At 39.5% G+C, this 24,471-nt stretch overlaps 1 protein-coding gene across 3 annotated transcripts; it reads left to right on the forward strand.

Moving 5' to 3' along the window:
- The first annotated feature begins 209 nt into the window (after positions 1 to 209).
- LOC306871562 (golgin subfamily A member 3-like) lies at positions 210 to 24,253 on the forward strand. Of its 3 annotated transcripts, none has more exons than XM_079419602.1 (24): positions 210 to 293; positions 1,377 to 1,666; positions 2,861 to 3,127; positions 4,222 to 4,334; positions 6,584 to 7,293; positions 7,373 to 7,484; positions 7,894 to 8,200; positions 8,505 to 8,707; positions 9,491 to 9,628; positions 10,610 to 10,771; positions 10,985 to 11,353; positions 11,450 to 11,527; positions 12,870 to 13,133; positions 13,637 to 13,731; positions 13,991 to 14,207; positions 14,398 to 14,541; positions 19,274 to 19,471; positions 19,577 to 19,693; positions 19,813 to 19,952; positions 20,255 to 20,387; positions 20,963 to 21,085; positions 21,178 to 21,342; positions 21,430 to 21,584; positions 22,243 to 24,253. In XM_079419602.1, exons 2-24 carry the CDS (start codon positions 1,525 to 1,527, stop codon positions 22,391 to 22,393), a joined length of 4,503 nt encoding a protein of 1,500 aa, XP_079275728.1. In that variant the 5' UTR covers positions 210 to 293; positions 1,377 to 1,524; the 3' UTR covers positions 22,394 to 24,253. The 3 variants fall into 3 exon arrangements, with proteins under 3 accessions (XP_079275728.1, XP_079275729.1, XP_079275730.1); XM_079419603.1 differs by having other exon boundaries at positions 224 to 293; positions 2,861 to 3,073; XM_079419604.1 differs by having other exon boundaries at positions 224 to 293; positions 2,861 to 3,004.
- The last annotated feature ends 218 nt before the right edge of the window (positions 24,254 to 24,471 follow it).

The raw sequence follows: 24,471 nt of genomic DNA on the forward strand, positions 1-24,471 counted from the left end.
TATAATTAAAAACTTGACAGATTTTTCATAAAATATAACTATATAGATTTTTATATAAAATAAACAGCTTACTGCAGAATTATGCATATGTATTTTAGATAAGACGTTAACAATTTAGATATAAATGTTTTTTAGCTGATTACTGTGAAATGAGATGGTTATAAAAATCTGGATGTGTTCGCTTTATGACGCAGGAATGCGGAACCTTTATTGTTGAGGAAACGTAGCGAGTCGGATCTGTTTGAAGGACGGAACCTAAACAGCCACGTAGTGTAGACAGGAGCACGTCTGAGGTTGGTGCTTAATTATTATTTTTATCATTTCTTCTTATCAGCAAACTAATTACTCAACATTTCAGGTGATAATAGCTTTGCAGAAGCGAGGTCGTGTCAGTGTCATGCATCAGTTTCTAAAGCTTTTAGGATATCGTGCGGTGTTGCTAAGCGGCTAAAGGCTGATGCTAATCAGATCAGATTTATAATAATAAACTCAAATTGACATAGTTTCTCCTGTTATTTTTCGCCGTTTCCATGCTGTTGATTATTTATTATGATTAGTTTGTTTGTGACTGTGCTTTCATTTTCAGTTTCCTTAAAGTTAGGTATTTTCAGAAAGTGACAGTTAATCAAACACGCTGTTGACAGTCTGATCTGGTCATATGTGATGTAAGTTTATATTGAATTTATTTATATTATTTTTGACAATCTAATAAAAGATAAATATTTTATTACGACTTTATCACTCTTTTCTGTTTTTAACACATGTTTAATTTACATGAAGTATTACGTTATGGTTCGAGGACAGTGCTTTAAGATGCAGTGAATGATAATGTAGTGTCATAATTTCAGTAAATAAAGAGAAAATCAGAACATTCATGTAATAATCACTGATTCATTTCAAAATTGTTGTTTTGGGTGCTAATGGCAGGAAAAGCTGTGGAACAAGTTTTGTCTCAAGGATCACTTGAAACCACTTCTGTTTGAAAGTTAAAAGTTTTAAATTGAGTGAATTGCTATTGCCTTTCTTTCTCCAAAATGGGGTGGTGTGGCTTAGCTGGCTAGTCTATATCAGCTGTCAAAGACACAGCCTGTTATTTGAATCCTTGCAGAATAGAGAAAAAAACAACAACTTGTGGTTTACTGAGGGGAACTTGCTAATGCCTCATCCAGTAACAATTACATGTCAGCATTGTGTCCTTGTTTAAAAAACGTAATCCCACATTGCTTCAGGAACGACATCGTACCATTAGATGAGTTAGCATTGTGACTAAAGGATAAATTGGCAATTAATTGTTGCTGATTTTGCTTTAACTGAGCAATAAATCTTGACCTCTTCCCACAGTATGGATGTGTTAAACTAATGTTTCCATTCTCCAGGATCACCGAGGACTCGAGCTGTCTGCACCATCCAGGCCAGCCTGCAGTCTTAACCAAAGTTCACAGAGCATGTAGTAAAGGTGAATTGCACTAGTGAGACCCAGCTCATGTTCATGGATGCTACAGCAGCATCTGTGGTTCAAGAAATATGGAAAATGGAAATAATGAATCCGCCTCAGTGGAGGCCAAGCCTCAGCAGCCGGACGCACAACACGGCAAAGATCCAGACAGCAATACTGTAGAGTCTCTGAAGCCGGAGAGATCCCTCGTAATGGAGAAAATCCCTAACGGTAAGTGTTCTTTTGGGATGAAATTGAACAGATTCTGTTGCAATTAAATGGTTGACTTAATCAACAATGAGGCTGTTCATTTGTACTTTCTGACAGATGGATTTTTTTACTTATGCTATGCACAAATTATGCTTAAAACGTGCAGGATTCACTGTAAATCTTATGCATGAAAGTTGTTTGTTGTGCTCATTCGAAACCTGGAAAGATTTCAAAGTGAACATTTGCTGTTTACTGCGTCACTTGGCTTTGAGATGTTTTTTCTTCCCACTTCTTCCAGTGCTATTTGTTACCTTATAAAGAAATGTTTTTTTAGTCAAACCCCCCCGGTTTCAGTATAAATTTCCTAAACTGTCACTGTAGCTCGATTAGGCTGTTTGACTTGTTCTGCAAGACTTGTGCAAAAGATAACTTTCTGGTCGCTAATCATGTTTAAAGGCTATGACCAAAAAGCACTAGTCATAACCTCTTAACATAGATATCAGCTGGCTCATTTGGGTTAGTACTTTAAAAATAGGCTAAGTAACTATAAAGAAAATAATAATGCTTTTGACAGATATGCAAAAATTATGCACCCCTTGCATGAGATGAAAAGAAGGTAGTGGACTGTTTACTTTATTTTATTAATGGACGGATGACAAATATGCCTGTGAATGAGACGGTGTTATCTAGAGAATTGTTGGTAACAATTTACAATAAGGTAAATTTGTTAACATAAGTTAACTGCGTTAGTATTGGGCTTGAGCTTGCATGAACAAACAGTGAATAGCTATATTATAAGATGAATAAATACTGTATTAAATGTATTGCTAAATGTTAATGCATTACTAATGGGACCTTACTGTAAAGTCTTACCAAATTGCTTTTGCATTAAGTGATTCTTACCAAAAAGAAGGTATTAAAGTGCTCTCTTTGGTAACACTTTTTTTTTTTTAATAAATTAATTTATTTGATTACATTTTTCTTAATTTTAAATTCACTAAAAACTTAGTCAGTAATTTTACTCGGTCCATATAATAATAAATGGGGTTCATAGGTGAGATGAGGTTGAGCTTGACTAAGTTGTAATAAACCCGAAAACCTTTACTTTCATGATCTTTCATCCATGCTGATAGATACGTTGCACTGGCATGTAAAACAAAATCAATCACTTAGTTTAATGTAAGCTCTTTGCCGAATCCCTTCTCTTTGTTTTAGGTCATGTCAAAGCAGAGCTGTTGCCAAACGGAGAGGCCATGGTGGAGGGTCAGGAAACTCGCGGAGACAGCACCCCACCTCTGGCAACTCCATCCCCGGTCAGCCGCCTTCCCGATTCCCCTCTGAGCGCAGAACTGGATCCAGGTGTGGCCTCTTTCCCTGACAGCCTAGAGAAGTCTGAGGCAGCTCTTGCAGAGGGCTCTGTTCACAAGGGTGATGCATTGCAATCGCTCAGACTAAGTATTCCTATGCAGGAGACTGAATTGTGTAAGCACACGATACTGGATAACCCCCGAATCACCCCCTTGCCTTCCTGTTGTGTCGTAATTCCCCCAAGTTTGGCTTTTGAGGCTGATTTAGGCTAACCCTCCCCGTTTGGTGTACCCTGTTTTTGCCTGCTCCTCCGTTTTGGCTTGCTGGAGATTTTAGTGGGAATCTCTTCATTACATTATGTTACCTAATGAATTAATTAAAGGCTATTTAGTCTCTCCTATGATTGTGAGCGCTTTATGACAGCAATCCTGGGGTTGTTGTGCTGGTTGGTGATTCAGGAAAAGTTAAGCTTTTCTGGGAACAGCTTTAATACTAGCAAGACATTGTGTATCTTTAAGTCAATTTGGCTTGGATGTGAAATATGGCTGAACTAATAAGAACTAACTGACGCAGAAACGCAAGTGCGCTTTTCTCTTTTTCTGACTAAGGCAGCTGGAATGGCTCATTATGGGTTGCAGAGCTCACAAGGTGTTTGCTGTACCAGGACCAGCATGAAGCTTCACTCTTTAAAGACTAGGGATGGGAATCATAAGACATTTTAATGATTCTGGTTCCATTTCCACTTTTACAGGGAATGATTTTTCTAGTAATTTTGCTCTGGAAGACCCTTAGCAGCCTAATTATTATTCATTTCAGATTTTTCAGAGCAGTAATATCATCAGATAAAAAAATATACCACTAAATTTCTACAAAAAATGACTTTTTTCAGTCTATTCCCACCAAATATGCATTTACATAGACATGTTAAGTGCAATTAATTGCACTGAAATTATGAATAATTTGATTCAATGCAATCAATTGCGTTGAGCAGGTCTGTAAAGTGAAGCCTGTGTATATACCATTTTGTTACAGATCCATTCGGTTGTTATATTTTTAAAAAATGGAACCAGTTGTCAGTTCCTATCCATAGAAAAGACATTGTCAACCAAGCATGCTTCAGTATTGATGAGCTGTTATTTTCTCATATAATCAATAGCCTGTTGCGTTCAATCCAGTACTGCTTGGTTGACAATATCTCAACTTTTCACCTGCCTATTTTTACGTAGCAAGAGTTTTTTTTGTTTTTATTGACCATGTCTTTCTTGTAGCATCGAAAGAGCCATCTGTGGAGATGGAAAATGAAGAAAAAATCCGTCAGGAAGCTCGTCGGCGTCTGGAGGAGCAGCTCAAACAATACAGAGTACAGCGGCACACCGAGAGAGTGAGTCAGCAAATGAGAACTGTCAGCTTCTGTGAAATGACTGATATTGAATTTAATGAATAAAACTGAAAATTGGCATCATTTACTCACCCTCATTCGACTTTCAAAAAGAAATCTTTTCCTTCCAGTGAAATTGAATGGACATTGTCAATCTCCAAAAATGACCAAAAAAAAGAAAAGCACAAAAAAGTAGTCCCTATAACTTGTGTGCTATATTTCATGTCTTCTGAAGTCATATTATAGCTTTTGTGAAAAACAGACCAAATGTTAAATGTGGCACATGGAGAAGCATCATACTAAGTTTGACTTCAAGAATGCTGAACCATTGGTTTATTATTATTGCTTTTTGGGTTATTCACCTTAGTTTTTTTTTTTTTTTCCTCCACTTAAAAAAGAAAGTCAAACTGGATTGGAACAACATGAGGGTGAGCAAATAATAAAAAAAAAAAATTATTATTATTTTTTTTTAATGTTGCCATTGGTGGACTTAATGTAACACATTAGGGGCTTTCACACCAGAGGAACCTTTTCATAGTTCTTGGAACTATTGGCCTAAGTACCAGCTTTTTGGTGTGTTCGCACTGCAGGAACTAGGAACATATTTAGCTCTATGAACTCCATTTGGGGGTACTAAATAAGCTCCTACTTCAGAGTAGGGTCTAAAACAGTTCTATAGGAACTACCAGTGACATAAGTACAAGCTGATTAGCCAAATGCATACGAAACACTGGCTACCTGGCATTTTTAAAAATCCATGTAAAACTATGTACTCCTCGAATATGGAAAACAGCGATAAGGGCATTTACCTGTTGTCTGCAGTAGGGATGCACGATATTGGAATTCTGCCGATATTCGATATGCCGATATTTTTCAACTCATTTTGGCCGATATCGATGCCGATACTGATATATTTCCTTTTGTTTGGAAACAACACCAAGTCTCTCCTGTGCAGAAATTATAAGCAAAATGCTATTAATTTTGGTTAGTTTTTAACAAGAACTTATTTATTAGAATTAAATAAAAAATAATAAAGGTTTTTTAACAGTACATTGAAGCTTTGAAAATAAATATAAATCAACTATATCAATCGCTGCATTTTTTTCCCCCAGAAAGATGCAGTGTTAACCCTAATATTTTATTTTAAGATTTAACATTTGTAGATGGTCTAAAACAAAGAGTTGTAAAAATTCTGAAAATCTTTTAGAGCTCATGATTTGTTTAAAAAATAAAACGTTACACATTAATGAATAAATCAGTATATATAAAATTATTTAATTTACAAGTGTCATGTTTGTTTTTTTTTTTTTGTTTTTCCATGTAAGCTATAGCTTCTGACCATTAAATCAAAACATACTTATTTTATTACATCAATTACTGCTTTATTTAATCAGAAACACAGTCTAAATGTTATTTGTGTAGGCTATTTTACTTTTAATTTAATTAGAAGTAGGCCAACTGCGCCCCTACTATTAAAACTACTTACCGAACGGGCATTAGGACCTGGGGGAGGCTGTCACTGCTGCCCCTGCTTGTGCTATAACTGTTTACTCTATCCCACACCGAACGCGTCATTCTGTACATGCCTTCACACATTAAATGCAGCGATCCAAAACAGTCAATCTATTCATCATTCAGACAAAACTTTGCTTCAAGAATGAGCCACATTGCTGACGTGATCTAATCGCTAGCACACCCTGAGCACATGCGAGTTAACCCCTTCCCCTTATCGGCAAGACATATTGGCATAATTTTGCATGTCAGGCCGATGCCGATATTTACATTTAAAGTCATTATCGGCCGATTTCGATATCAGTCCGATAATATCGTGCATCCCTAGTCTGCAGTGTTGTGTTCTTTTCACAGCCTCAATGATAACACTACAAACAGTCATAGAAAATGTAGTCCCTTAGCTCAACTTTTTGCTACTTTTAGTCACGTAAATTGTGCATTTCCGTTATCGCGAAACCCATGACACACGGTATTCACCTGTTGTTAACGTTTGTAAATGCTGTGAATAAAAATGTTTCTGTTGGCAGCTTCAGAGTTCCTGCTACTGGTGCGAATGCAACCAGGAAAACGGCCCGAGGGAAAAATTGATTATCTAGGAACCACCATGTTGGCTAGTTCCTATAACTATGCAGTGCGAAAGCCCCTATTGATGAACCGTTCTGTGTTCGTCCAGTGTTGGCTACTGTTTCCTGTTTTACATGTCTTATTGCATACATTCTTCATTTTATTTTCACTTTCAGAGCCGCCGTTCCACTCCTAAGAGCCGCACATTTAGCACTTTGGACCCGGAGCTCATGCTCCATCCCGAGGGTCTCCCACGGGCCAGTACTGTCTCTATGACTAAGGAATACTCTTTTCTACGCACCAGCGTTCCTCGTGGTCCCAAACTGGGAAGCCTGGGGATCCCTTCCAGCAAGGAGAAGAAATTCAAATCATCTCGCTCCAACAAGATCCACTCTCTCGCCGACTACAGAACTCCCGATTCTGACGCTAAAAGCACAGATTCATCTGGTGGGGTAGTTTCAGCGTCTGCCGACTCGTCGTTTAGCTCTCTGCATTCCACCATCAGCTCTGTCTCCACAGTTTCGGAAATCAGCATCAGTTCCGAGACCAACACCCACTCGGAATCATTTCAGCTAATCAGAGACAACGTCTCTGAGGTGGATGGTAGCGAATCAGGTTTCAAAGCTGATGGTAATGACAGCGATAGCTCGTCCTATAGTAGCGTGTCTACTACAGGGACATATAATATGTTAGCTGCAATGGTGAACCGGCCAAAGGCTCCATATACTGTGGAAGGGCGAGAGATTGCTCCAGAAGCCATGGGCCACTTTCCATCACTGCGGGAAGTCCTGCAGGCAGCCACTGAAGAGAGGCACGTGGAAGAGCTGGAGCAGGAAAGAGAGGGCAGCGTGGAGCCTCGCAGTCGCAGGGACAGCTTCTCCAGCAGGTATGAGTAAAGACGTCATTATCTGTCTTGAAACCAGCCCATTAGACCCTCATGATGACTGTGAATTATGCGTTTGCAGCGTGTCGTACGGGAGTTCTGTGATGGGGACTCATGATGAGATGCTGCAAGTGCTGAAAGAGAAAATGAGGTTAGAAGGACAACTGGAGTCTCTTTCCTCCGAGGCCAATCAGGTGAGTTAATACTAGAGTCCCAAGTATTTGGCCATTATTTGCTACTTGCTACCAACAGAGTGGTCGACTGACATGGAGTTTTTTAATGGCTTATGCTCATTTTAGAGAGCAGAGTGTTTTAAATATTTATAGTTATTTATCTTTCTGTTTTCTTTTTATTATATAATTAAAAGAAAAAACCCTTGCTACGTGTACTGCGTTAAGCTAACTGAGGCTTGTCATAGCACTTGCGTATCATTGCTCTTTTGTTGATTTTGATTGCTTCCATTGCCCTCAAGTCGCTTTGGATAGAAGCGTCTACTAAATGTAAATGTAATGTTTATTTATTGTTATATACTTCTAAAGAACATACTTCTTTAAAATGTGATTGCAACCACATGGATCATCTAAAAGCTTCCTCCATTTCCAGGCTCTGAAAGAAAAGACAGAGCTCCAGGCCCAGCTGGCTACAGTAAATGCTCAGTTGCAGGCCCAGGTGGAGCAGACCCAGACCAGTCAGGAGAAGCAGAGCACCCTCACCTCTGAAGTCACCACATTACGCTCCAGTTGCTCTGCGCTGGAGAAGGCCATGGTGGATCTCCAGACCAATCTAGAGGGGAAGAATGCCAGCCTGGCCTCGCTGGGCAATGACCTGCAGCTGGCTGAAGAGCAGTACCAGAGGCTCATGGTCAAAGTTGAGGAGATGCAGCAGAGCCTGAATACCAAGGACAACACAGGTGAAGACAAAGTGGTAGATAATGTCAGTCTGTTGGGATTCTGGGATATTAGTCTCAGTATATAATTACTCAGGATGGTTAACATGGTAATATCCCTTTTGATCAATAGTTCCAGATTTTAGTAAATGTAATGCACTGGGAAGTATTTAAGTTACTGCTTGAAAAATTTGTCTGGTTTAAATTATTTCTATTAAATCTAGACTTCTGAGTACATGCTCACAAAATTAAGTGAAATATTGAGTAAATGTATAGAATTATTAAAATGTTTACATAGCTTTCTCCTATTCATCATTTCTCCACTTAGTCTCTGAGTTGCGGCAGCAGATGGGAGGCCTACAGGCACAGCTTCAGCGGGTCCAGAGCGAGAGGAATGCTCTGCAGAGCAGACTGAAGACCTCGCAGGCAGAAGTGGACTCCCTGCAGCAGCTCCGCCACTGGTACCAGCAGCAACTGACTGCGGCACAGGAGGCACGAGTGCGACTACAGGGAGAGATGGCAAACATACAGGTATAATGATCCGCTATGGTCATGTTGTAAGCTCAAGAAGGTAATGTTGTTTACAGAGGGTTGAAGACATTTTAAATCTTGCAAATTTGTTGTAGGTGAAGTACAATTGAGTGTAAATTTGTTTACCCATAATATGCTTACTACCATTTACAGTTTGGGGTCGGTAAGATTTTTTAAATGTTTTTGAAAAAGTTTCTTATATTCTCTGAGGCTGCATTTATTTGATCAAAAATATATTTAGATTATTAATATTAATATCTGCTTTCTATGGTAATATATTTTAAAATGTCATTTATTCCTGTGATGCAAAGCTGAATTTTCAGCATCATCACTCCAGTATTCAGTGTCACATGATACTTCAGAAATCATTCTAATATGGTGATTTGCTGCTCAAGAAACATTTCTCAATATTATCAATTCGGAAAGTGGTTGTGCGGCTTAATATTTTTGTATTTTCAGTATTGAATGAATAGAAAGAACAGAAGTCTTTTTGTAGTCTTTCGTAACATTAGAAATGTATTTATTGTAACTATTATTTATATAAATAAATAATCGTTAATTTAATGCATCCATCTGAATAAAAGATGATGATGATGATAATACTTTATTGTCAGACAAGTCTGAAATTTTTCTCGCGTAAAAGCAGCCGTTTCTTTCAAAAAATAAATCTTACTGACCCTAAACCTTTAAGCTATAGTGTATGTATCAAAAAGCTATGTTTATCAGAAAGATTCAAATGCAAAATGGACATCTGTATTGTGTATTTGTTATATTTCCTTTCAGGCGGGTCAGATGACTCAGATCGGAGTGTTGGAAAATCTAAAGATGGAGAATGTTACTCTGTCTCATAAACTCACAGAGACGAAACATCAGTCTATAAAAGAGAAGGAACGGATTGCTGTGCAGCTACAAAGTATAGAGGTCTGGCACACTACACTATTTTTTTCTTCATTTAGTCTCTTTGTGTCAATCTGACAGTCTTTTTTTGCTGGCAAATTTAAGATTGTATATTCTCTGAAATCAGACATTCTGTCATTATATTACACTGAATTCACTTGAGTGTTTTTACTTTAGTGTGCTTTAAGAAATTATATTTTATATATATGTAGAGATATTTATGCCATTACATTAAACTGACTGAAATACATTTTTCTGGGGTACGTTTCTCAAAAGCATCGCTAGCCAACTATGCTTGCAAGTTCCTTTGTTACCAACATAGTTCAGCATTTCGATGTTTCCCGAAACCATAGTTCAAATGAACATTCGCAAACTTACGTGGTTGGAACTACAGCTCTTGAACTGTGGTTAGAAGCATAGTTTCTTCTTAGTAAGACATATGAGCTTAAATAAATTATGCTCTTTGGGCATAACAAGCAAGCTAACATGCAGTACAATCTAAATATAAATGCATAATCTATGTATTTTAGTGCGACCTCCATAAGCATAATTTTTGCCCGTGGAACCGCGGAGTATGACGTAAGATTCTGATGAATCAAACATCAAATAAAGCAAAATGACAAAATAGTAAATTAGTCATCAGGTGCCATTTTCAATACAGCAGCATCTTAGAGATCTCTAATAAGTTAAATAACAAGTTATTACTCCACCACATGCGTGTGATGTCATTAACAATGGCCCTATATTTTTGAACTAATGTGGTTCAAACGACGGAGATGCGACCATGTTCGGGAAACATACGTGACTTCGTAGTTTGTGTCCACAACAATGCAATGCATTATGGTGGTTAATCAGCAAGTTACGTCGTTCTACGGGAAACGCACCGCAGTTTAGTGTGTTTTAAAAAAATATATTTTTACTTTAGTAAACAAGGAAAAAGTTGAATGAAGATTAAATCTAAAAAGCATGCAATATAATAATATTAATTTACTGATTGTTATCCAGGTAGACATGTTGACTCAAGAAGCGGCCGTCCATCAAATCCAGGAGGCAAAGTCAATGGTGGAGGAAGATCTTCAGCATAAACTGGAAGAGTTTGAAGAGGAGCGAGAGCATCTTCTCAAACTTGCCAACACAGCCACAACACTGGAGAGAGAGCTCGATCAGGTAACTAAATGCTCACACACACTACCCCATTTGTGTGTTGTATTCAAGATCTCGCCTGGTAATTAAAGGTTTGTAGGTTTAAACCCATCACCAATGTGCTCTTGAACAAGACTCTTAATCACAGGTTGCTCCACAGGGACGTTTTTGTAATATGCTGATTGGAATATAAGCATCCCTAATAATGACTCAAATAACTGATTCTTCTCCTTCCAGGTCAAACTCATTCTCTCCCAAAAAGCCGCCCAGCTGGAATTGCTTCAGCGTGAGCACCTAGAGCTGATGAAGCAGCTCACCACTACTCAGGAGACCCTCCAAACCAAAGAACACGCCCTTAATCAGCTGGAGGCACGTTACCAGGAGCTCCAGGCCCAGCTGGAGGAGCTACAAACTGACTCCACAGCTAAAGAGGAAACCCTGCAGTATCTCCAAAATGAGAAAATAGTCCTGGAAGTTGCTCTGCAGGCAGCACGGGCTGATAAGAGCGAACTGGATGAAGGAGCGGAAAGGCTTGGAGAGGAAGTGCTGGTGGCGTCAGATACTCTTGACCAGCTTAGGCAGGAAGTGATGGTTAAATCAACCCAGGTGAGACATTTAAAAATGAGCAAACGCTTTTTTGTTGTTTTTTTCAAAGGACATTAGAATGGGTTCAGATTGCAATTTTTCTTTTCTCTCCGCAAGATTGAAGCCCTCCTGCAAGAGAATGGCACCCTCAAAAAACAAGCACAGAAACTGAAAGAGCAGTTCATTCAGCAAAAGGTATGATCTCAGTATCTTAAGGTGTATAGAGTGTAGTCCACTGGATTTATGCCTCTGTTTTGTCATTATCAAGTGATATAACCCATCTTTAACATAGGAAATTCCATTTGGCCATTTTGATTTCAGTAAGGCGTTAAAAACTTGTTTGTTGCTAGAAAAGACTAGTTTTGACAAGTTTCTATCACCAAAAAATATACACCTAATCAGAGCTGGGTAGTAACTGATTACATGCAATCTGGATTACGTAATCAGATTCCAAAAATGAAGTACTTGTAATTAGAGTAAATTACATTTTAAAATTCTCGTAATCAGACTACAGTTACTTATTGAGTGCATGATGACATATTCACACAATAGCAATAGATTATTCATCATTTATTGATTCTCTCTAATTCATCTTTTAAATTTTCCTTTCTAAAATAGTCTACCGCTTGTATGCAAACACATTATGAACACATTCATTTTTATTTGAATTATCACTCAGTAGGTTATTTAACCATGTATTATTGAAAGGCTTTTGTCTTCCAAACTCATTAAAATGCACAAATTCTCGTTATTTCTTATTTGCAGACATTCTCAAACTTTTTGTCATCTGAACCTCTTTCACCTAATATATTTACTTTAAAGGGGTGGTCAATCAGCAATTCTGTACAAGACAATATCTCCCTTTGCATTGAACTTTGAGCAACTTTGCAGATGTTGTTTATGCTCAAAAAGTAACATTATACACTAATGTTAAAAATATGAAATCCTAATCAATGACCCCTTTAAGTACCCCTGAGATTTTAAAATAAATATTTTAATAAGTATGTGTCGAATTTGAATGTCCACGGTTCTCTGACATTGGTTAATGGTCATATGGCATGCAGGTAAACACAAAAGATGTCTTCTTTTTTTAGTAAGTGAATTTTTTTTTATTGTTATTTTAAAGTGATTTATTTTAATTTTACATTTTTAATGATTTAATTACATGTTTGCCTTTCATTAAACTCACAAACCCCCTGCAGTTCATGGCACTTCATGTTGTTAATTACAATGAAAGGAATATATTTTCTCACTTTGTGTTTTTAAATCATTATGGTACAAGATTATCCTGTTTAAATTAATGTGATAAACAAGTTAGGTCAAAAGTAACCTAAAGTAATCTGATTATATTACCTAAAATGTGTAATGTAATGGATTACTTTACTGACTACAATTTTTGTCATGTAATTTGCAATCGGTAACGGATTACAATTTGTAAGTAATCTACCCAGCTCTGTACCTAATGCTATCGAATCAATGAAATTGGCTAATGGGAATTGGTAGAAATGTCCTTGATCTGCTCTACTCTTTATTGCAGGTGATGGTTGAAGCTTACAGGAGAGATGCCAGCTCCAAAGACCAGTTGATCTCGGAGTTGAAAACTTCTAAAAAGCGTCTGGTGGCAGAGGTGAAGGACCTGAAGCAGGAGCTGTTAAAGATGGAGGGAGAAAAGAAGAACGCAGAACAGGAACAGACTCGCCTGCAGAAGGAAGTGGAGAGAGTCCAGCAGCAAATGAATGGTCTGGAAGCCCATTTACAATCTGTACAGACAGAGAGAGACCAACTTGACTCTCAACTGCAGGTACACACCGACTGCATTACTAAGATCATCTCTGCTGCAGAGATACACCCTTTTGCCTTTTTTTTTTTTTTTTAACAAATTAATACTTTTATTCAGCAAGGACGCATTAAATTGATCAAAAGTGACTGTAAAGACAGTAATTTATGTTACAATTTCGAATAAATGCTGTTCTTTTAAACTTTCAATTCATCGAAGAATCCTGGAAAAATTTCTTGAACTGGAAAGTTTATTGACCACCAAATCAGCATGATTCTGAAGGATCATGTGACACTGACCACTGAAAACTCAGCTTTACCTTCACAGGAATAAATAATTTTTTTTAGTACATTACAATAAAGATCAATTCTTTAAATTGTAATATTTCACAATATTACTGATTTTCCTGTAATCAAATAAATGCAGCCGTTGTGAGCATAAGACACCAAAAAAAAAAAAATATATATTTTTGTTTAAAAACTTTTGAACGATAGCATATTTTGACACTCTCCACGTTGTTGCTTCAGTCCCTTCAATTTGACCAGAACCAGCTGGCGGCAGTGACAGAGGAGAATGAAAATCTGAGAAAGAGGATCGAACAAATGCAAGATGAAGCCAGAAAGTGAGTCACAATCACACCGCCTCTCCTGCCATAAGGGTTTCCATAGTGATCGCTGTTCAGTCTTTGACATCATGAATATGATGTGACATATAGAGAGTAGTGCATGTTTGCTTGTGATCTTGCATCTCAGAATTAAACAATGAGGGATTGGAATGCATTTTTCAACTGTTTATTTAACAAATTAAAAATGACCCTGAGGAACATCTGATGGTGAAATTGCATCTAACTTGCTGTTATGTGCTGCTCTTTCCTCTTCCAGGGCCATCTCAGAGCAGAAGGTGAAGATGAAGCGAATAGGCACAGATCTGACCAGTGCACAGAAAGAGACGAAGGCCAAGCATAAGGCCTATGAGAATGCAGTTGGCATTCTGAGCCGCAGGCTGCAGGAAGCCCTCGCCACCAAAGAGACAGCTGAGGCTGAACTTGAAAAACTCAGAGCTCAGGTTTCAGAGGGTGGAAATAGCAAAGAACTTCAGGTAAACTGCTACTGATGCTCTACAATGTAAATACTAAAAGTTAAAAGAGAAGCATAAATACTGAAAACATTTGATTGTAATTCTTATATAACTCCAGTTTACACCGTTCGCATGCAGTGGTGCTGTGTGTAACTACAGTTTCTCTTCTTTTTCAATAACGAGTTGATGTGTATTTGTTTTATTGCTTCAGGCCAAGGTGGAGTCCCTGCAGGGAGAGCTGAAGGCAGTGAGCAAGAGTAAAGCCATGCTAGAGAAAGAGCTACAGGAGGTCATCACCCTCACTAGCACTGAGCTGGAGGAATATCAGGAGAAAGTGATGGAACTGGAAGACGAGGTGAGAGAAAACGTATTAATGGTGCATAAGATGCAACTTTAATCAAAATGGCAACCTGTATGATTTTTCTATTTTACATGCACATCATTTTCTGAGGTCAGTCTGTAAGATTTTTGAAAGAAGTGTCTTTTAATGGTCACCAAGTCGGCATTTATTTGATGAAAAACACAGCTGTAATATTTTGAAATATTCTTATGATTTAAAACATCTCGGGTTACATGGTAACCCATGTTCTCTGAGTAGGGAACAAGACGCTGCGTAGCTTACACAAAGGAAACACCCCCAGGTGTGACGATTGTCTGAAGCCTGTAGAGAATCACGCCAATTCATTGGCTGATGACGTGAGATACCGCCCCTACATCATACGTGACTGACATAGACCCGCGCTCGTGCCATCTTACTCCTCAGATTTTCCTGTCATAGAAGCAGGTCGACAGCAAGAGGAGCTTGGCAGCGGACCCAGAGTCTCGTTCCCTACTCCGAGACATTCTCTTTCATAGGTTCACTCAATGCTGCGTAGCTTACGCAATTGGAACGATATACCACACACGCCAAGCTAATGCGCTGCCAGGTCTGGCCCATTACAGACCAGAACACTAAAACACAGCTGGCTCAAACAGAAAGAACCTGGGAGCCAGGAGTCGTGTTCACATCAGTGTTATAGAACCTCACAAAAGTATGGGGAGAGGACCAACCTGCCGCCATACAAATGTCCTCCAGGGGTACTCCTCTAAACAAAGCTTGGGAGGAGGCCCCCCATCTGGTGGAATGAGCTCTGATGTCTAGAGGTGAAGGCAGACTGCGCACCTCGTAGGCCAGGGGTGCCCAATCTTGCTCCTGGCGATCGACTGTCCTGCAAAGTTCAGCTCCAACTCTAATCAAACACACCTGCCTTTAATTTTCAAGCGATCCCGAAGACCTTAATTAGTTGCTTCAGGTGTGTTTGATTAGAGTTGGAGCTGAACTAGCACAAAACTAACATGAAATGGCATCTCTAACCCAGTGGTATATTGTGTGCTTTGACCCGGCTAGCCTTCTGCGGCCTGCACCAAAACACACCAGCAGCGGTAGGGACTTACGCCACTGACTGGAACGGTCCACATAAATCTTCAGGGCTCTGACAGGGCCGAGTAGATGAAGATCATAGCCCTCACTCGAAGAGGAGGGAGAGAAAGCCTGCAACACTACCACCTGTGAATGAAAAGATGTAGAGAGAACTTTGGGGACATAACCAGGTCTAGGTCTTAAGAATGCCTTGACCAGACCAGGAGCAAACTCCGTGCAGGACTCGCTGACAGACAGAGCCTACAAATCCCCTACAAGCTTAAAAGAGGCCAACGCCAACAAAAGAGTAACCTTTAGCGTCAGAATCCTCTCAGGAGCTGACTCTAGAGGTTCAAAAGGAGGCTCCAGCAACCTTCAGGACAACAGAAAGGCCCCAAAAAGAGAAACTAGAACAAGCCAGAATGGGGCTACTAGTAGAAGGCAGACTCCGCACGTCTTCACCCTGCACAAGACCGCTGGGATGAGCTTGATCGGAGGGAAAGCATACAATTTCATGTCCGGCCAGTGGCGCGCTAGTTTATAAGCTAATGGGCATTTATAAGCTATATAAAAGGAAAGTCAGGTGGAAGAGAGGGAGAACTCCAACGAGCTTTGTAAAACCAAACTGTATTATGCAACTCGCCGACATTGTGTCTGTGGCCAAAATAAAAATTAATTATGCCTCTGCGCAGCACGCACACTTGGAGCCAGGCATATGACGCAGCCGTGCATTTACCAGGTGACCAATGGCAATGCCCGTTCTAGATGGATTGTAAATTAAACCAATTACATTACCCATTTTCCGAACAAGCGAGCCAGATTAATGGTTTTGTTTTGAAAGAGAAAAAAAGCATATATAGCTGGACTCGGTCGAGACCAACTAGAACATTTGGCGAGTCCAAGACAAGTCCGAGACGACAGAAAAACGTCTCGAGTCCGGACTCGAGTACTACAGCCCTACTTGGCTACTTTTTATGGAAAGTAATGCGTTACGTTACTTTTGCGTTACTTTTTAAATATGAGCAGTGCTTGATTGTTTTTAATACAAGAAGTTCTAATTATAACAAATGTAAAACCCCTTTCACACCAAAAAGTGTAATGAATAAACCTCAGGCTGAAGGAAAAGTATATTCACGTCTGTAAAGTAGAACGCAGAAGAAAGTTCAACAATCTTCAGCAATAAAAAACAATGAAGCACAATTATTAGCTTATCTAAAGTAAATTTTGCTTATTAGTATGGTTGAACTGGATCATCAAAGGTCAGCAGCAAAGATATTGGTTAATAAAATGGGATTAGATACATTTGTGTTTAAACATTTAATTATTGCAGGTTTGCGTCATATTCTGAGTTTGCATAGCACTGTTTTAATTCATTTTAGATGAATACTAAATCGTTTTTTTTTGCAAGTGAGATGAATTAATACACATTCACATTTAGTATAGGACTACAGTATATCAGTCAGTAAATGGGAAAAAAAAAACTGGCGTAACTCAGATATTTTCTTGTAAATTAAAAAGTAATGCGTTACTTTACTAGTTACTTGAAAAAAGTAATATTATTATGTAACTCGTGTTCTTGTAATGCGTTACCCCCAACACTGATGAGAGCCAGATGAACCGCTCTCAACTCCAGGCTGTTTATGTGCCAGGTGCGCACGCAGGTGGAGAAGGAGAGAGTCCCTGTGATGAATCGCCTGCTTTTTGGAACTGGCTAGAACCTGAGGAACTTCTTGTGTCTCTGAAACATCTGAATGTGGAAGTTGGCATCCTTCAAGTCGACAGTGACGAACCAGTCCCCCTCTTGGACTTGGGAAAGAATGCTCTTGAGTATCAGCATCCTGAATTTCCCTCTGTAGAGGGAGTAATTCAGCCTGCACAGATCTAGTATAGGACGCAAACCCCCATCCTTCTTCGGGACTAGAAAGTACCGGCTGAAGAGGCCGCCGTTTAGGTCCGAAGAGGGGACTGCCCCTTTGAGCAGAAAAGAGGAGACTTCCTGTTGTAGGACAGGAAGAAGTAAGAAGAAGAGTAAGAAGAACCCCGCTGAAACTAGGGGGGCAGGGTTGTGAGCAAATTGGAGTGTGTAACCTAACTGGATCGTACGAAGAATCCAGGGCGACACTCCCGGCAGGTCCCTCCAGGCATGAGTGGAACAGTTCAACGGGGATACCCTGCTCTGAACATCCCCCTGAAGGGAGGGACATGCATCCGGCCGAAGCAGAGGAAAGCTCACAGCGTCCTTGTGCGTGGAGGCATGACCTAATGAGGCCGTAAAGGCAAGGGCAGGAGATACTGATGCGGGGGAAAGCGCAGGGCGTCCCTTACCGCGTGTACAATGCCTGCGACCTGCAGCAACCCTGAGGGGAGAAAGCCTGGAGTGTCTCCTACCTTCAACAGTTATTGAAGAGGGGAAGTGGCCTGCACTCCTTGAGACGCCTCTAGCGGCGAGGATGGTGCAGTCGGTGGAGGAGAGCATCTCGGAGATGGACAGATACGTTTTAGCAGTCTGTTGCAATCCAACGAGGCAGGGGAAGCTCTCCTCTTCCTGATACGCATATCAGGAGCGACCCGAAGAAGCCGCCGCGGGGGGCTTGTTTGGGTGCTTCAAATCTACCCGCTTGTGAGGGTGCTGGCGAGTAGCGGAACGACCAAGGCATCTCCCCAGGGGATGCAACGCATCGCTCCCTGGAGGACGAAGCAGAGGCTGGTTTGCGCGCACGACGTGGCATGAACTGCTTAAACGCAGCCGAGTGCGTTTTAACAGCCCTGAACTTATTGACGACATAGTGTGGCGAGCCACACCTGCCTGTCCCGCTGCCGTTAGGTGGAGGACGCGGTAAACAAAATATCCTCCATCCCGAAGGAAACTGCTTCAAGACAGCCATGAGAAAACTCGACCGGCGGAGAATTCGTGTGGTGACGCCCAGGCGATGGAGGGAGAGAAAGTGAAAACTGCTCACTCTCCATCCGAACTCCAAGCCGTGTCTTCGCGTGGGTCTATGTCAATCACGTATGATGTAGGGGCGGTATCTCACGCCATCAGCCAATGAATTGGCGTGATTCTATACAGGCTTCAGACAATCATCAGGCCTGGGGGTGTTCCCTTTGCGTAAGCTATGCAGCATTGAGTGAACCTATGAAAGAACAACCGTTTTAATATGTAATGTATTCTTTTACTGGCAAAGCTGTATTTTCAGCAGCCATTACCCCAGTCTTCAGTGTCAAAAAACCTTTCATTAATCATTCTATTATGCTGATTTGGTGTTCATAAAACATTTCTTGTGCTGCTTAATTTAGTGAAAATTTCATTTTTAAATTTTAATTTCTCTTTTGTTGAATAAAAAGTTCAAAAGAGCAGCATTTATTTGAAATGGGATTTTTTTTGTAGCAATGTAAAATCTTTACTGTCACTTTTGATCAATTTAATGCATCCTTGCTGAATATAAATATTAATTTCTTTAAAAATATATCTTAATCACCACCATCATGTACGTTTCCCCCATTATTATATGATACTAGAGATGTTTACTCTTTAAATTTTTAATTCTGTACAATCATTTAATGAACTTGGATTACAATAATTTAATAAACTCTGATCACTAATTTGTTCATTTCATTTAATTTTCTCTTCATTTGACTGATAATTTTTGTTCAAATGTTTTTTTTTTTTTTTTTTTTCTCCCCACAGCTTCAAGAGTCAAGAAATTTTAAGAAGAGAATTCGTCGCCTGGAGGATGCTAATAAGAAGCTTGTGCTTGAGCTAGAGCATGAGAAAGGGAAGCTCTCCGGGCTTGGGAAATCCCACAGTGCATTGCGGGAACATGCCAATATTCTAGAGGCTGCATTGGCAAAGCGAGAAGCAGACCTTGTCCAGCTCAACTTACAGGTGTGATGCTACATGTCATAACTACCTTTTAGATTCACAAAACTGTTCTTTAATCAATAGAATATTTTTACTTTGTTTTAACATCTCAGTAATCCTTCACTTCAGGTTCAGGCAGTGTTAAAGCGTAAAGAAGAAGAAGACCAGCAGATGAGACAGTTGGTGCAGACGCTGCAGGCCGACCTGGAGAAGGAGAAAATAAAAGTCAAGGATCTGACCGAGCAGGTTAATACATGGTTTAACAGCTGCAAGTCGTTTCCAGTTCCCCTTGAGAACTCCCAAAGGCTTTGATTTATTTTTTTACGTGCATGTATGTGACCTGTGTGTTTGTACGCTTTGTTCAGGTGGCGGAGGCCAAGCTGGAGGCAGCCCATAACCGCAGGCATTACAGAGCAGCCATGCTGGAACTCAGCGAGATCAAGAAAGATCTGCAGACCAAAGAGGAGATCATCAAAACCCTCCAGAAAGAGGCTAAAACGCTTGCGTAAGTCTGTGTTTTCTTAGCATCACAGCTGCCTCTGAAACTCATAATACAGAAGTACTGTCACGCTTCAAGAGATCTTCACGAGGCACAGCTTTTCGACAGTCATGAACTGATGGTTGTGAGCTTACATGGAGAAGGAGGGAAAACTATAAATGCAGTGTTGGAGATCAGTGCCTAAACTGCTTTATTAACTTCTCTGATTTATGCTTTATTAACTTCTCTAGGCACTTTGAAGAGCAGATGTTTGTGACTTCTCAGATTGTGTTGGTGTGTTTTGTGAGAAATGTTTCTCTCTTTGACAGGGCTCAAGATGAGAAGCACTCTGAAGAGGTTTCTCATTTCCAGGAGGAATTAGCTGATGCTCACGCTCAACTCCAGATCCTTCAGAAACAACTCGATGATGAGCTCAGCAAACAACCCCTCACTAACCAAGAGGTACTGCACAAAACCTAGTCAACTGCCTCATTGTTTGAATCTTTACATTCTCGCAATATAACACATGTTGTGCCTTAAAATGCTGTTTAGGTAGGCAGGTTGCAAGGTTTAAGAGCCTGAGCCCAGCTCTCATATGCTAAATTCAAATATTATGAGATATTTAAAATGTTATGATGGATTTCTATTAAGCTGCTTTTTCTATTAAACATTGTGTATTGTGAAAAGCACCATTTTCTTAAAAAAATGTAACCCTAAAAGATTCATAGTAATACCTCAACGGTACATGTTCCTGCTCTGAAGTACTAAAATGCAACTTTTAGAGGTAGATGAGTACAAAATTGTGCCTAGAGAAGCTGTTGTACCCTTACGAGTAGTTTTTTTTTTTTTTTTTTTTTTTTTTTTTTTTTCTGACAGTGAAATCAAATTTGAACAACATGATAGACCTACCACAAGTTGTTTTCATCTATGGCTTTGAATGCTTTAGAGTTTTGATATCTGTATGGAGAGCTGTGACCACCCCTCATTCTCATTCAGTCACTATATATCATGTATGCTGTGTTCCTGTCTCCCTGCAGGTGGAGGATCTGAAGTGGGAGGTGGAGCAGAAGCAGCGGGAGATCGAGACGCAGAAGCAGCAGCTGGAGATGGTGGAACAGTGTCACCAGAGAGAGATGGACACCCTGCAGGACACTCTACAGGTCGGATGCACTAGTCAGCTTCTGTTGTCAGAACATGTGTTATGGTTCTTTTCTTCTGAATTCTGGGCTTTTTTGTTTGATATGATCTGTAGAGGATAAAGGTGGAGCTGGAGATGGTGCAGGAAGAGCTCAATGGCACACGGAAGGATAAATTCGTGCTGCAGGCCAAAGTGGCAGAGCTGAGGAACAGCATGAAGACTGTTCTTCAACAGAACAACCAGCTCAAACAGGACCTCAAAAACAGCAGGCTCAGAAAGGTAAGACTAATGCTCATTTTGATTTGAAATATAGACAATATGGACGTTTGTAAGTGTGTAATTCAATATTTTCTGTCCCCACACCAGCGGATGGATTTAAAGGGGGAATCGACCCCAGTGACTCCAGTAAAAATCCCAGACTGCCCTGTTCCTGCTTCACTTTTGGACGAACTGTTGAAACCCTCAGCATCCGTCAATAAAGAACCTCTCAATAACCTCCACAACTGTCTGAAACAGCTAAAGTAAGACTTGCACACATCTTGCCATACCTTTCTGTGTGAAAACTAGAGGATACTTCTACATGGTAACACTGTGCCACTGTTAGAACAAGGTAACGATTGAAATCCCTATTAGGATTTGCCTTTATTGATATAGTGGCTTTGAGTATTAATTTTCAAGCTGCAGAATTAGTTAATTTATTAAATACACTACTATTCAGTAATATGTTTTTTACATTAATGCTTTTATTCAAGCAAGAATGCATGAAATTGATCAATTAAAAGCGAAGAGATAAAGTTACAAATGATTTCGGTTTCAAATAAATGCTGTTCTTTTGAACTTTCTATTCATCATAAAATCCTGAAAAATCATGGTTTCAAGAAAAGGATTAAATTGCACACGTTTTTAACATATTATAACATGATTAACAGGAGCGTAGAGAATCTCATATGAGGATTTTAAGATATCATAAGGTCGTTACAATATGCCCTTTCTGAGTAGATGAAACTATTCATTGTATTCCTGAAAAAACACCACATATTTGTACCAATATGTAAGTAATAATTTAAACCTGAAGTCCAATGACACACACCTGCTCTCCCCTGCCTCCCTTTTCAAGCTACCATAACCACATAACAGATGGCTTTCCTTTCTCACTCATCTGATGGTCATTTCTCGTAGGCAGGAAATGGACAGCCTTCAGAAGCAGATGGAGGAACACACGGTCACAGTGACGTCGTTGGCCAGTGCAGAGGAGGAGCTCCAGAAGCTGGGGATTCATGACAACAATAGCAAAGATTCACCTGATAAAGAAGAGATGCAGCCCTCGTAATGCACAAAGAATCCTTTAAAGACATTATCTGAGGAGAAAGTTCCGTTTTCTCTCTATGGGCACTTTTAAGTTTCTTTTTTGTTTCTTGTCAACTGCCAATATTTGGCTTTATCCCTTCCTAACCAAGATTGTTCGGGTGAAACGAAGCGTTTCTTTATACCACAGCTTTATTTTCGGGGGCATTTTGGTGTTTGTTTGTGTTGTAATCACTTTATTTTCACGTTGAACAAATAGAGCTGCTCTCTCCGTCTATCTGTTCTGTTTATCTCGCTTGCAGTTTCACAGAAGTCGCCCACCTGACATTCAGCTTTGATTTAGTTTTCTTTCTCATCTCAGGAGAGGTGCAGAACGAGTGGCTACTGCTAGGCTGCTTAGTCCTGCAGAAGTGGGGGAAAAAAACACAAATGTGATCTACAACAAACATCCAGGGCACCAGACTCCAGTGTTATAGTAACTAGTGACCTATTGACCTGATTTGGTCACATATATATCTGTTTGGTTGTTGTTCTCACTTCTTGCATGGAGAATTCAGCAGCTGAACTGTTCTTCCATTCCTCTGTGCCTGTGAATGAGCTGACCTCTCATTCCATCACTGGACAGATGCCTGATCTAGAGCTGTTCCCTGCAATATATAATGCAAATATTATCTACTAAACAATACGAGGCCCCATATCAATCACGCATTTTAGAGCACAGATCAGCCCAGATTCCCCCAAAACAGAGCGTTCTTAGTTTTCCCAGGCCTCAAATCAAGTCTAAAGCGATGCTGACAACTTCCTGTCTACATGCACACTCTGTACTACTTTACCCATACGTCTCAGAGTTCAGATCCACTGTGGGGATTATAATGCGACCGTGAGGATACGCTTACAATATTATACTACGGCCTCTTTCTGATTGAAACTCAGCACCTGAAGCTCCAGGATTGTACGTGTGAGACTGGGAGAAAGTTGTAGCCCTTTTATTCGGGGTAATATATTATAGATCATATCATCCAATATCAGCTAGTATCTGGTTTATGTCTATGATTTGTAGATGTGAGATCTCCTAGAAAAGGTCTTGATGATGACTGTCAGAATTGGACTAGTTCTGTTTAGGGCTGCGCCTTAAAATGAATCCAATAAGGAAACCTTTAAATAAATACTACTAAAAATGTATAGCTTGAATGAAATTTGTCTGTTGAGAGATCTTGGGAAATAATGTAAAATAGGTTGAATGTGCTCTCGAAAGCGCTGTTGTACGTATATATTTATAATATATGAAAGGTGTTGACTTCTATTGCACAATTGATAAAAGAAAGCAAGCTTACTGACTTTCAGGTATGGACTGATGTAAAATATTACTTTTTGATGGAAAGATTTTGCCTTTTTTTTTTCGCTTATTTAAAAACATTTTCACTTCCTGAAATTCTCATGGATAGTTTGTCATTACAGCCTTAATTATTGAAAATGTGTGCAAATATATTTTGAATAATGTGTTTTAATTGGGTGTAATACTTTTCTTTCCCCTGATGAACTCATTTGTAATTGGCTTGAACTGTTTTAAGTGTGTTCTGAGATAATGACATTGATCTCCGTGTATGGTAATAACCTGTAGACTGCTTTAAATGATTAAGACATAATGGGAAATGAAGCTTTACACACGAACATCAAAGGATTAATACATATCCAGTGAAAGGGAGGGAACTGTTTTTAATTAACTGAAAGTGTACTGTGTATTAATTACTGTACTGACTAAAAGCACGAGTTTGTTCAGTGTTTATAAATAAGACAAACGTTTGACTTGTAATTCTTTGCTTGCTCTGCATTTTTATGGGATGTACCATATTGAGTGTAAAATATAAATCATTCTGTAAAATGATCACATGTGGTCTTTTGTTCCTATTTAATGCTATTTAGATGACAATGTTTGTTATAGCTAGAAGACACATTCTGCTTTTTATCATTTTAATATACTCAGGTTGCACTTTAGTTTAAGGTGTCCTTGTTACAGTGTAATTATACAGTACTGAGTAATATTAATGAACTACATGCACTTACTATATGCTTAGATTTACTTGCATGTATGCATAATTTATT

The sequence above is a fragment of the Barbus barbus genome, assembly GCF_936440315.1.
Source record: "Barbus barbus genome assembly, chromosome: 6".
Classification (NCBI taxonomy): domain Eukaryota; kingdom Metazoa; phylum Chordata; class Actinopteri; order Cypriniformes; family Cyprinidae; genus Barbus; species Barbus barbus.

Coding starts and splice junctions, on each gene's coding strand:
- LOC306871562 (XM_079419602.1), top strand. CDS start 1,525: ATGGAAAATGGAAATAATGAATCCGCCTCAGTGGAGGCCAAGCCTCAG. Junction 14,542..19,273: donor TGATGGAACTGGAAGACGAG/GTGAGAGAAAAC, acceptor TTCTCCCCACAG/CTTCAAGAGTCAAGAAATTT. Junction 19,694..19,812: donor TCAAGGATCTGACCGAGCAG/GTTAATACATGG, acceptor CGCTTTGTTCAG/GTGGCGGAGGCCAAGCTGGA.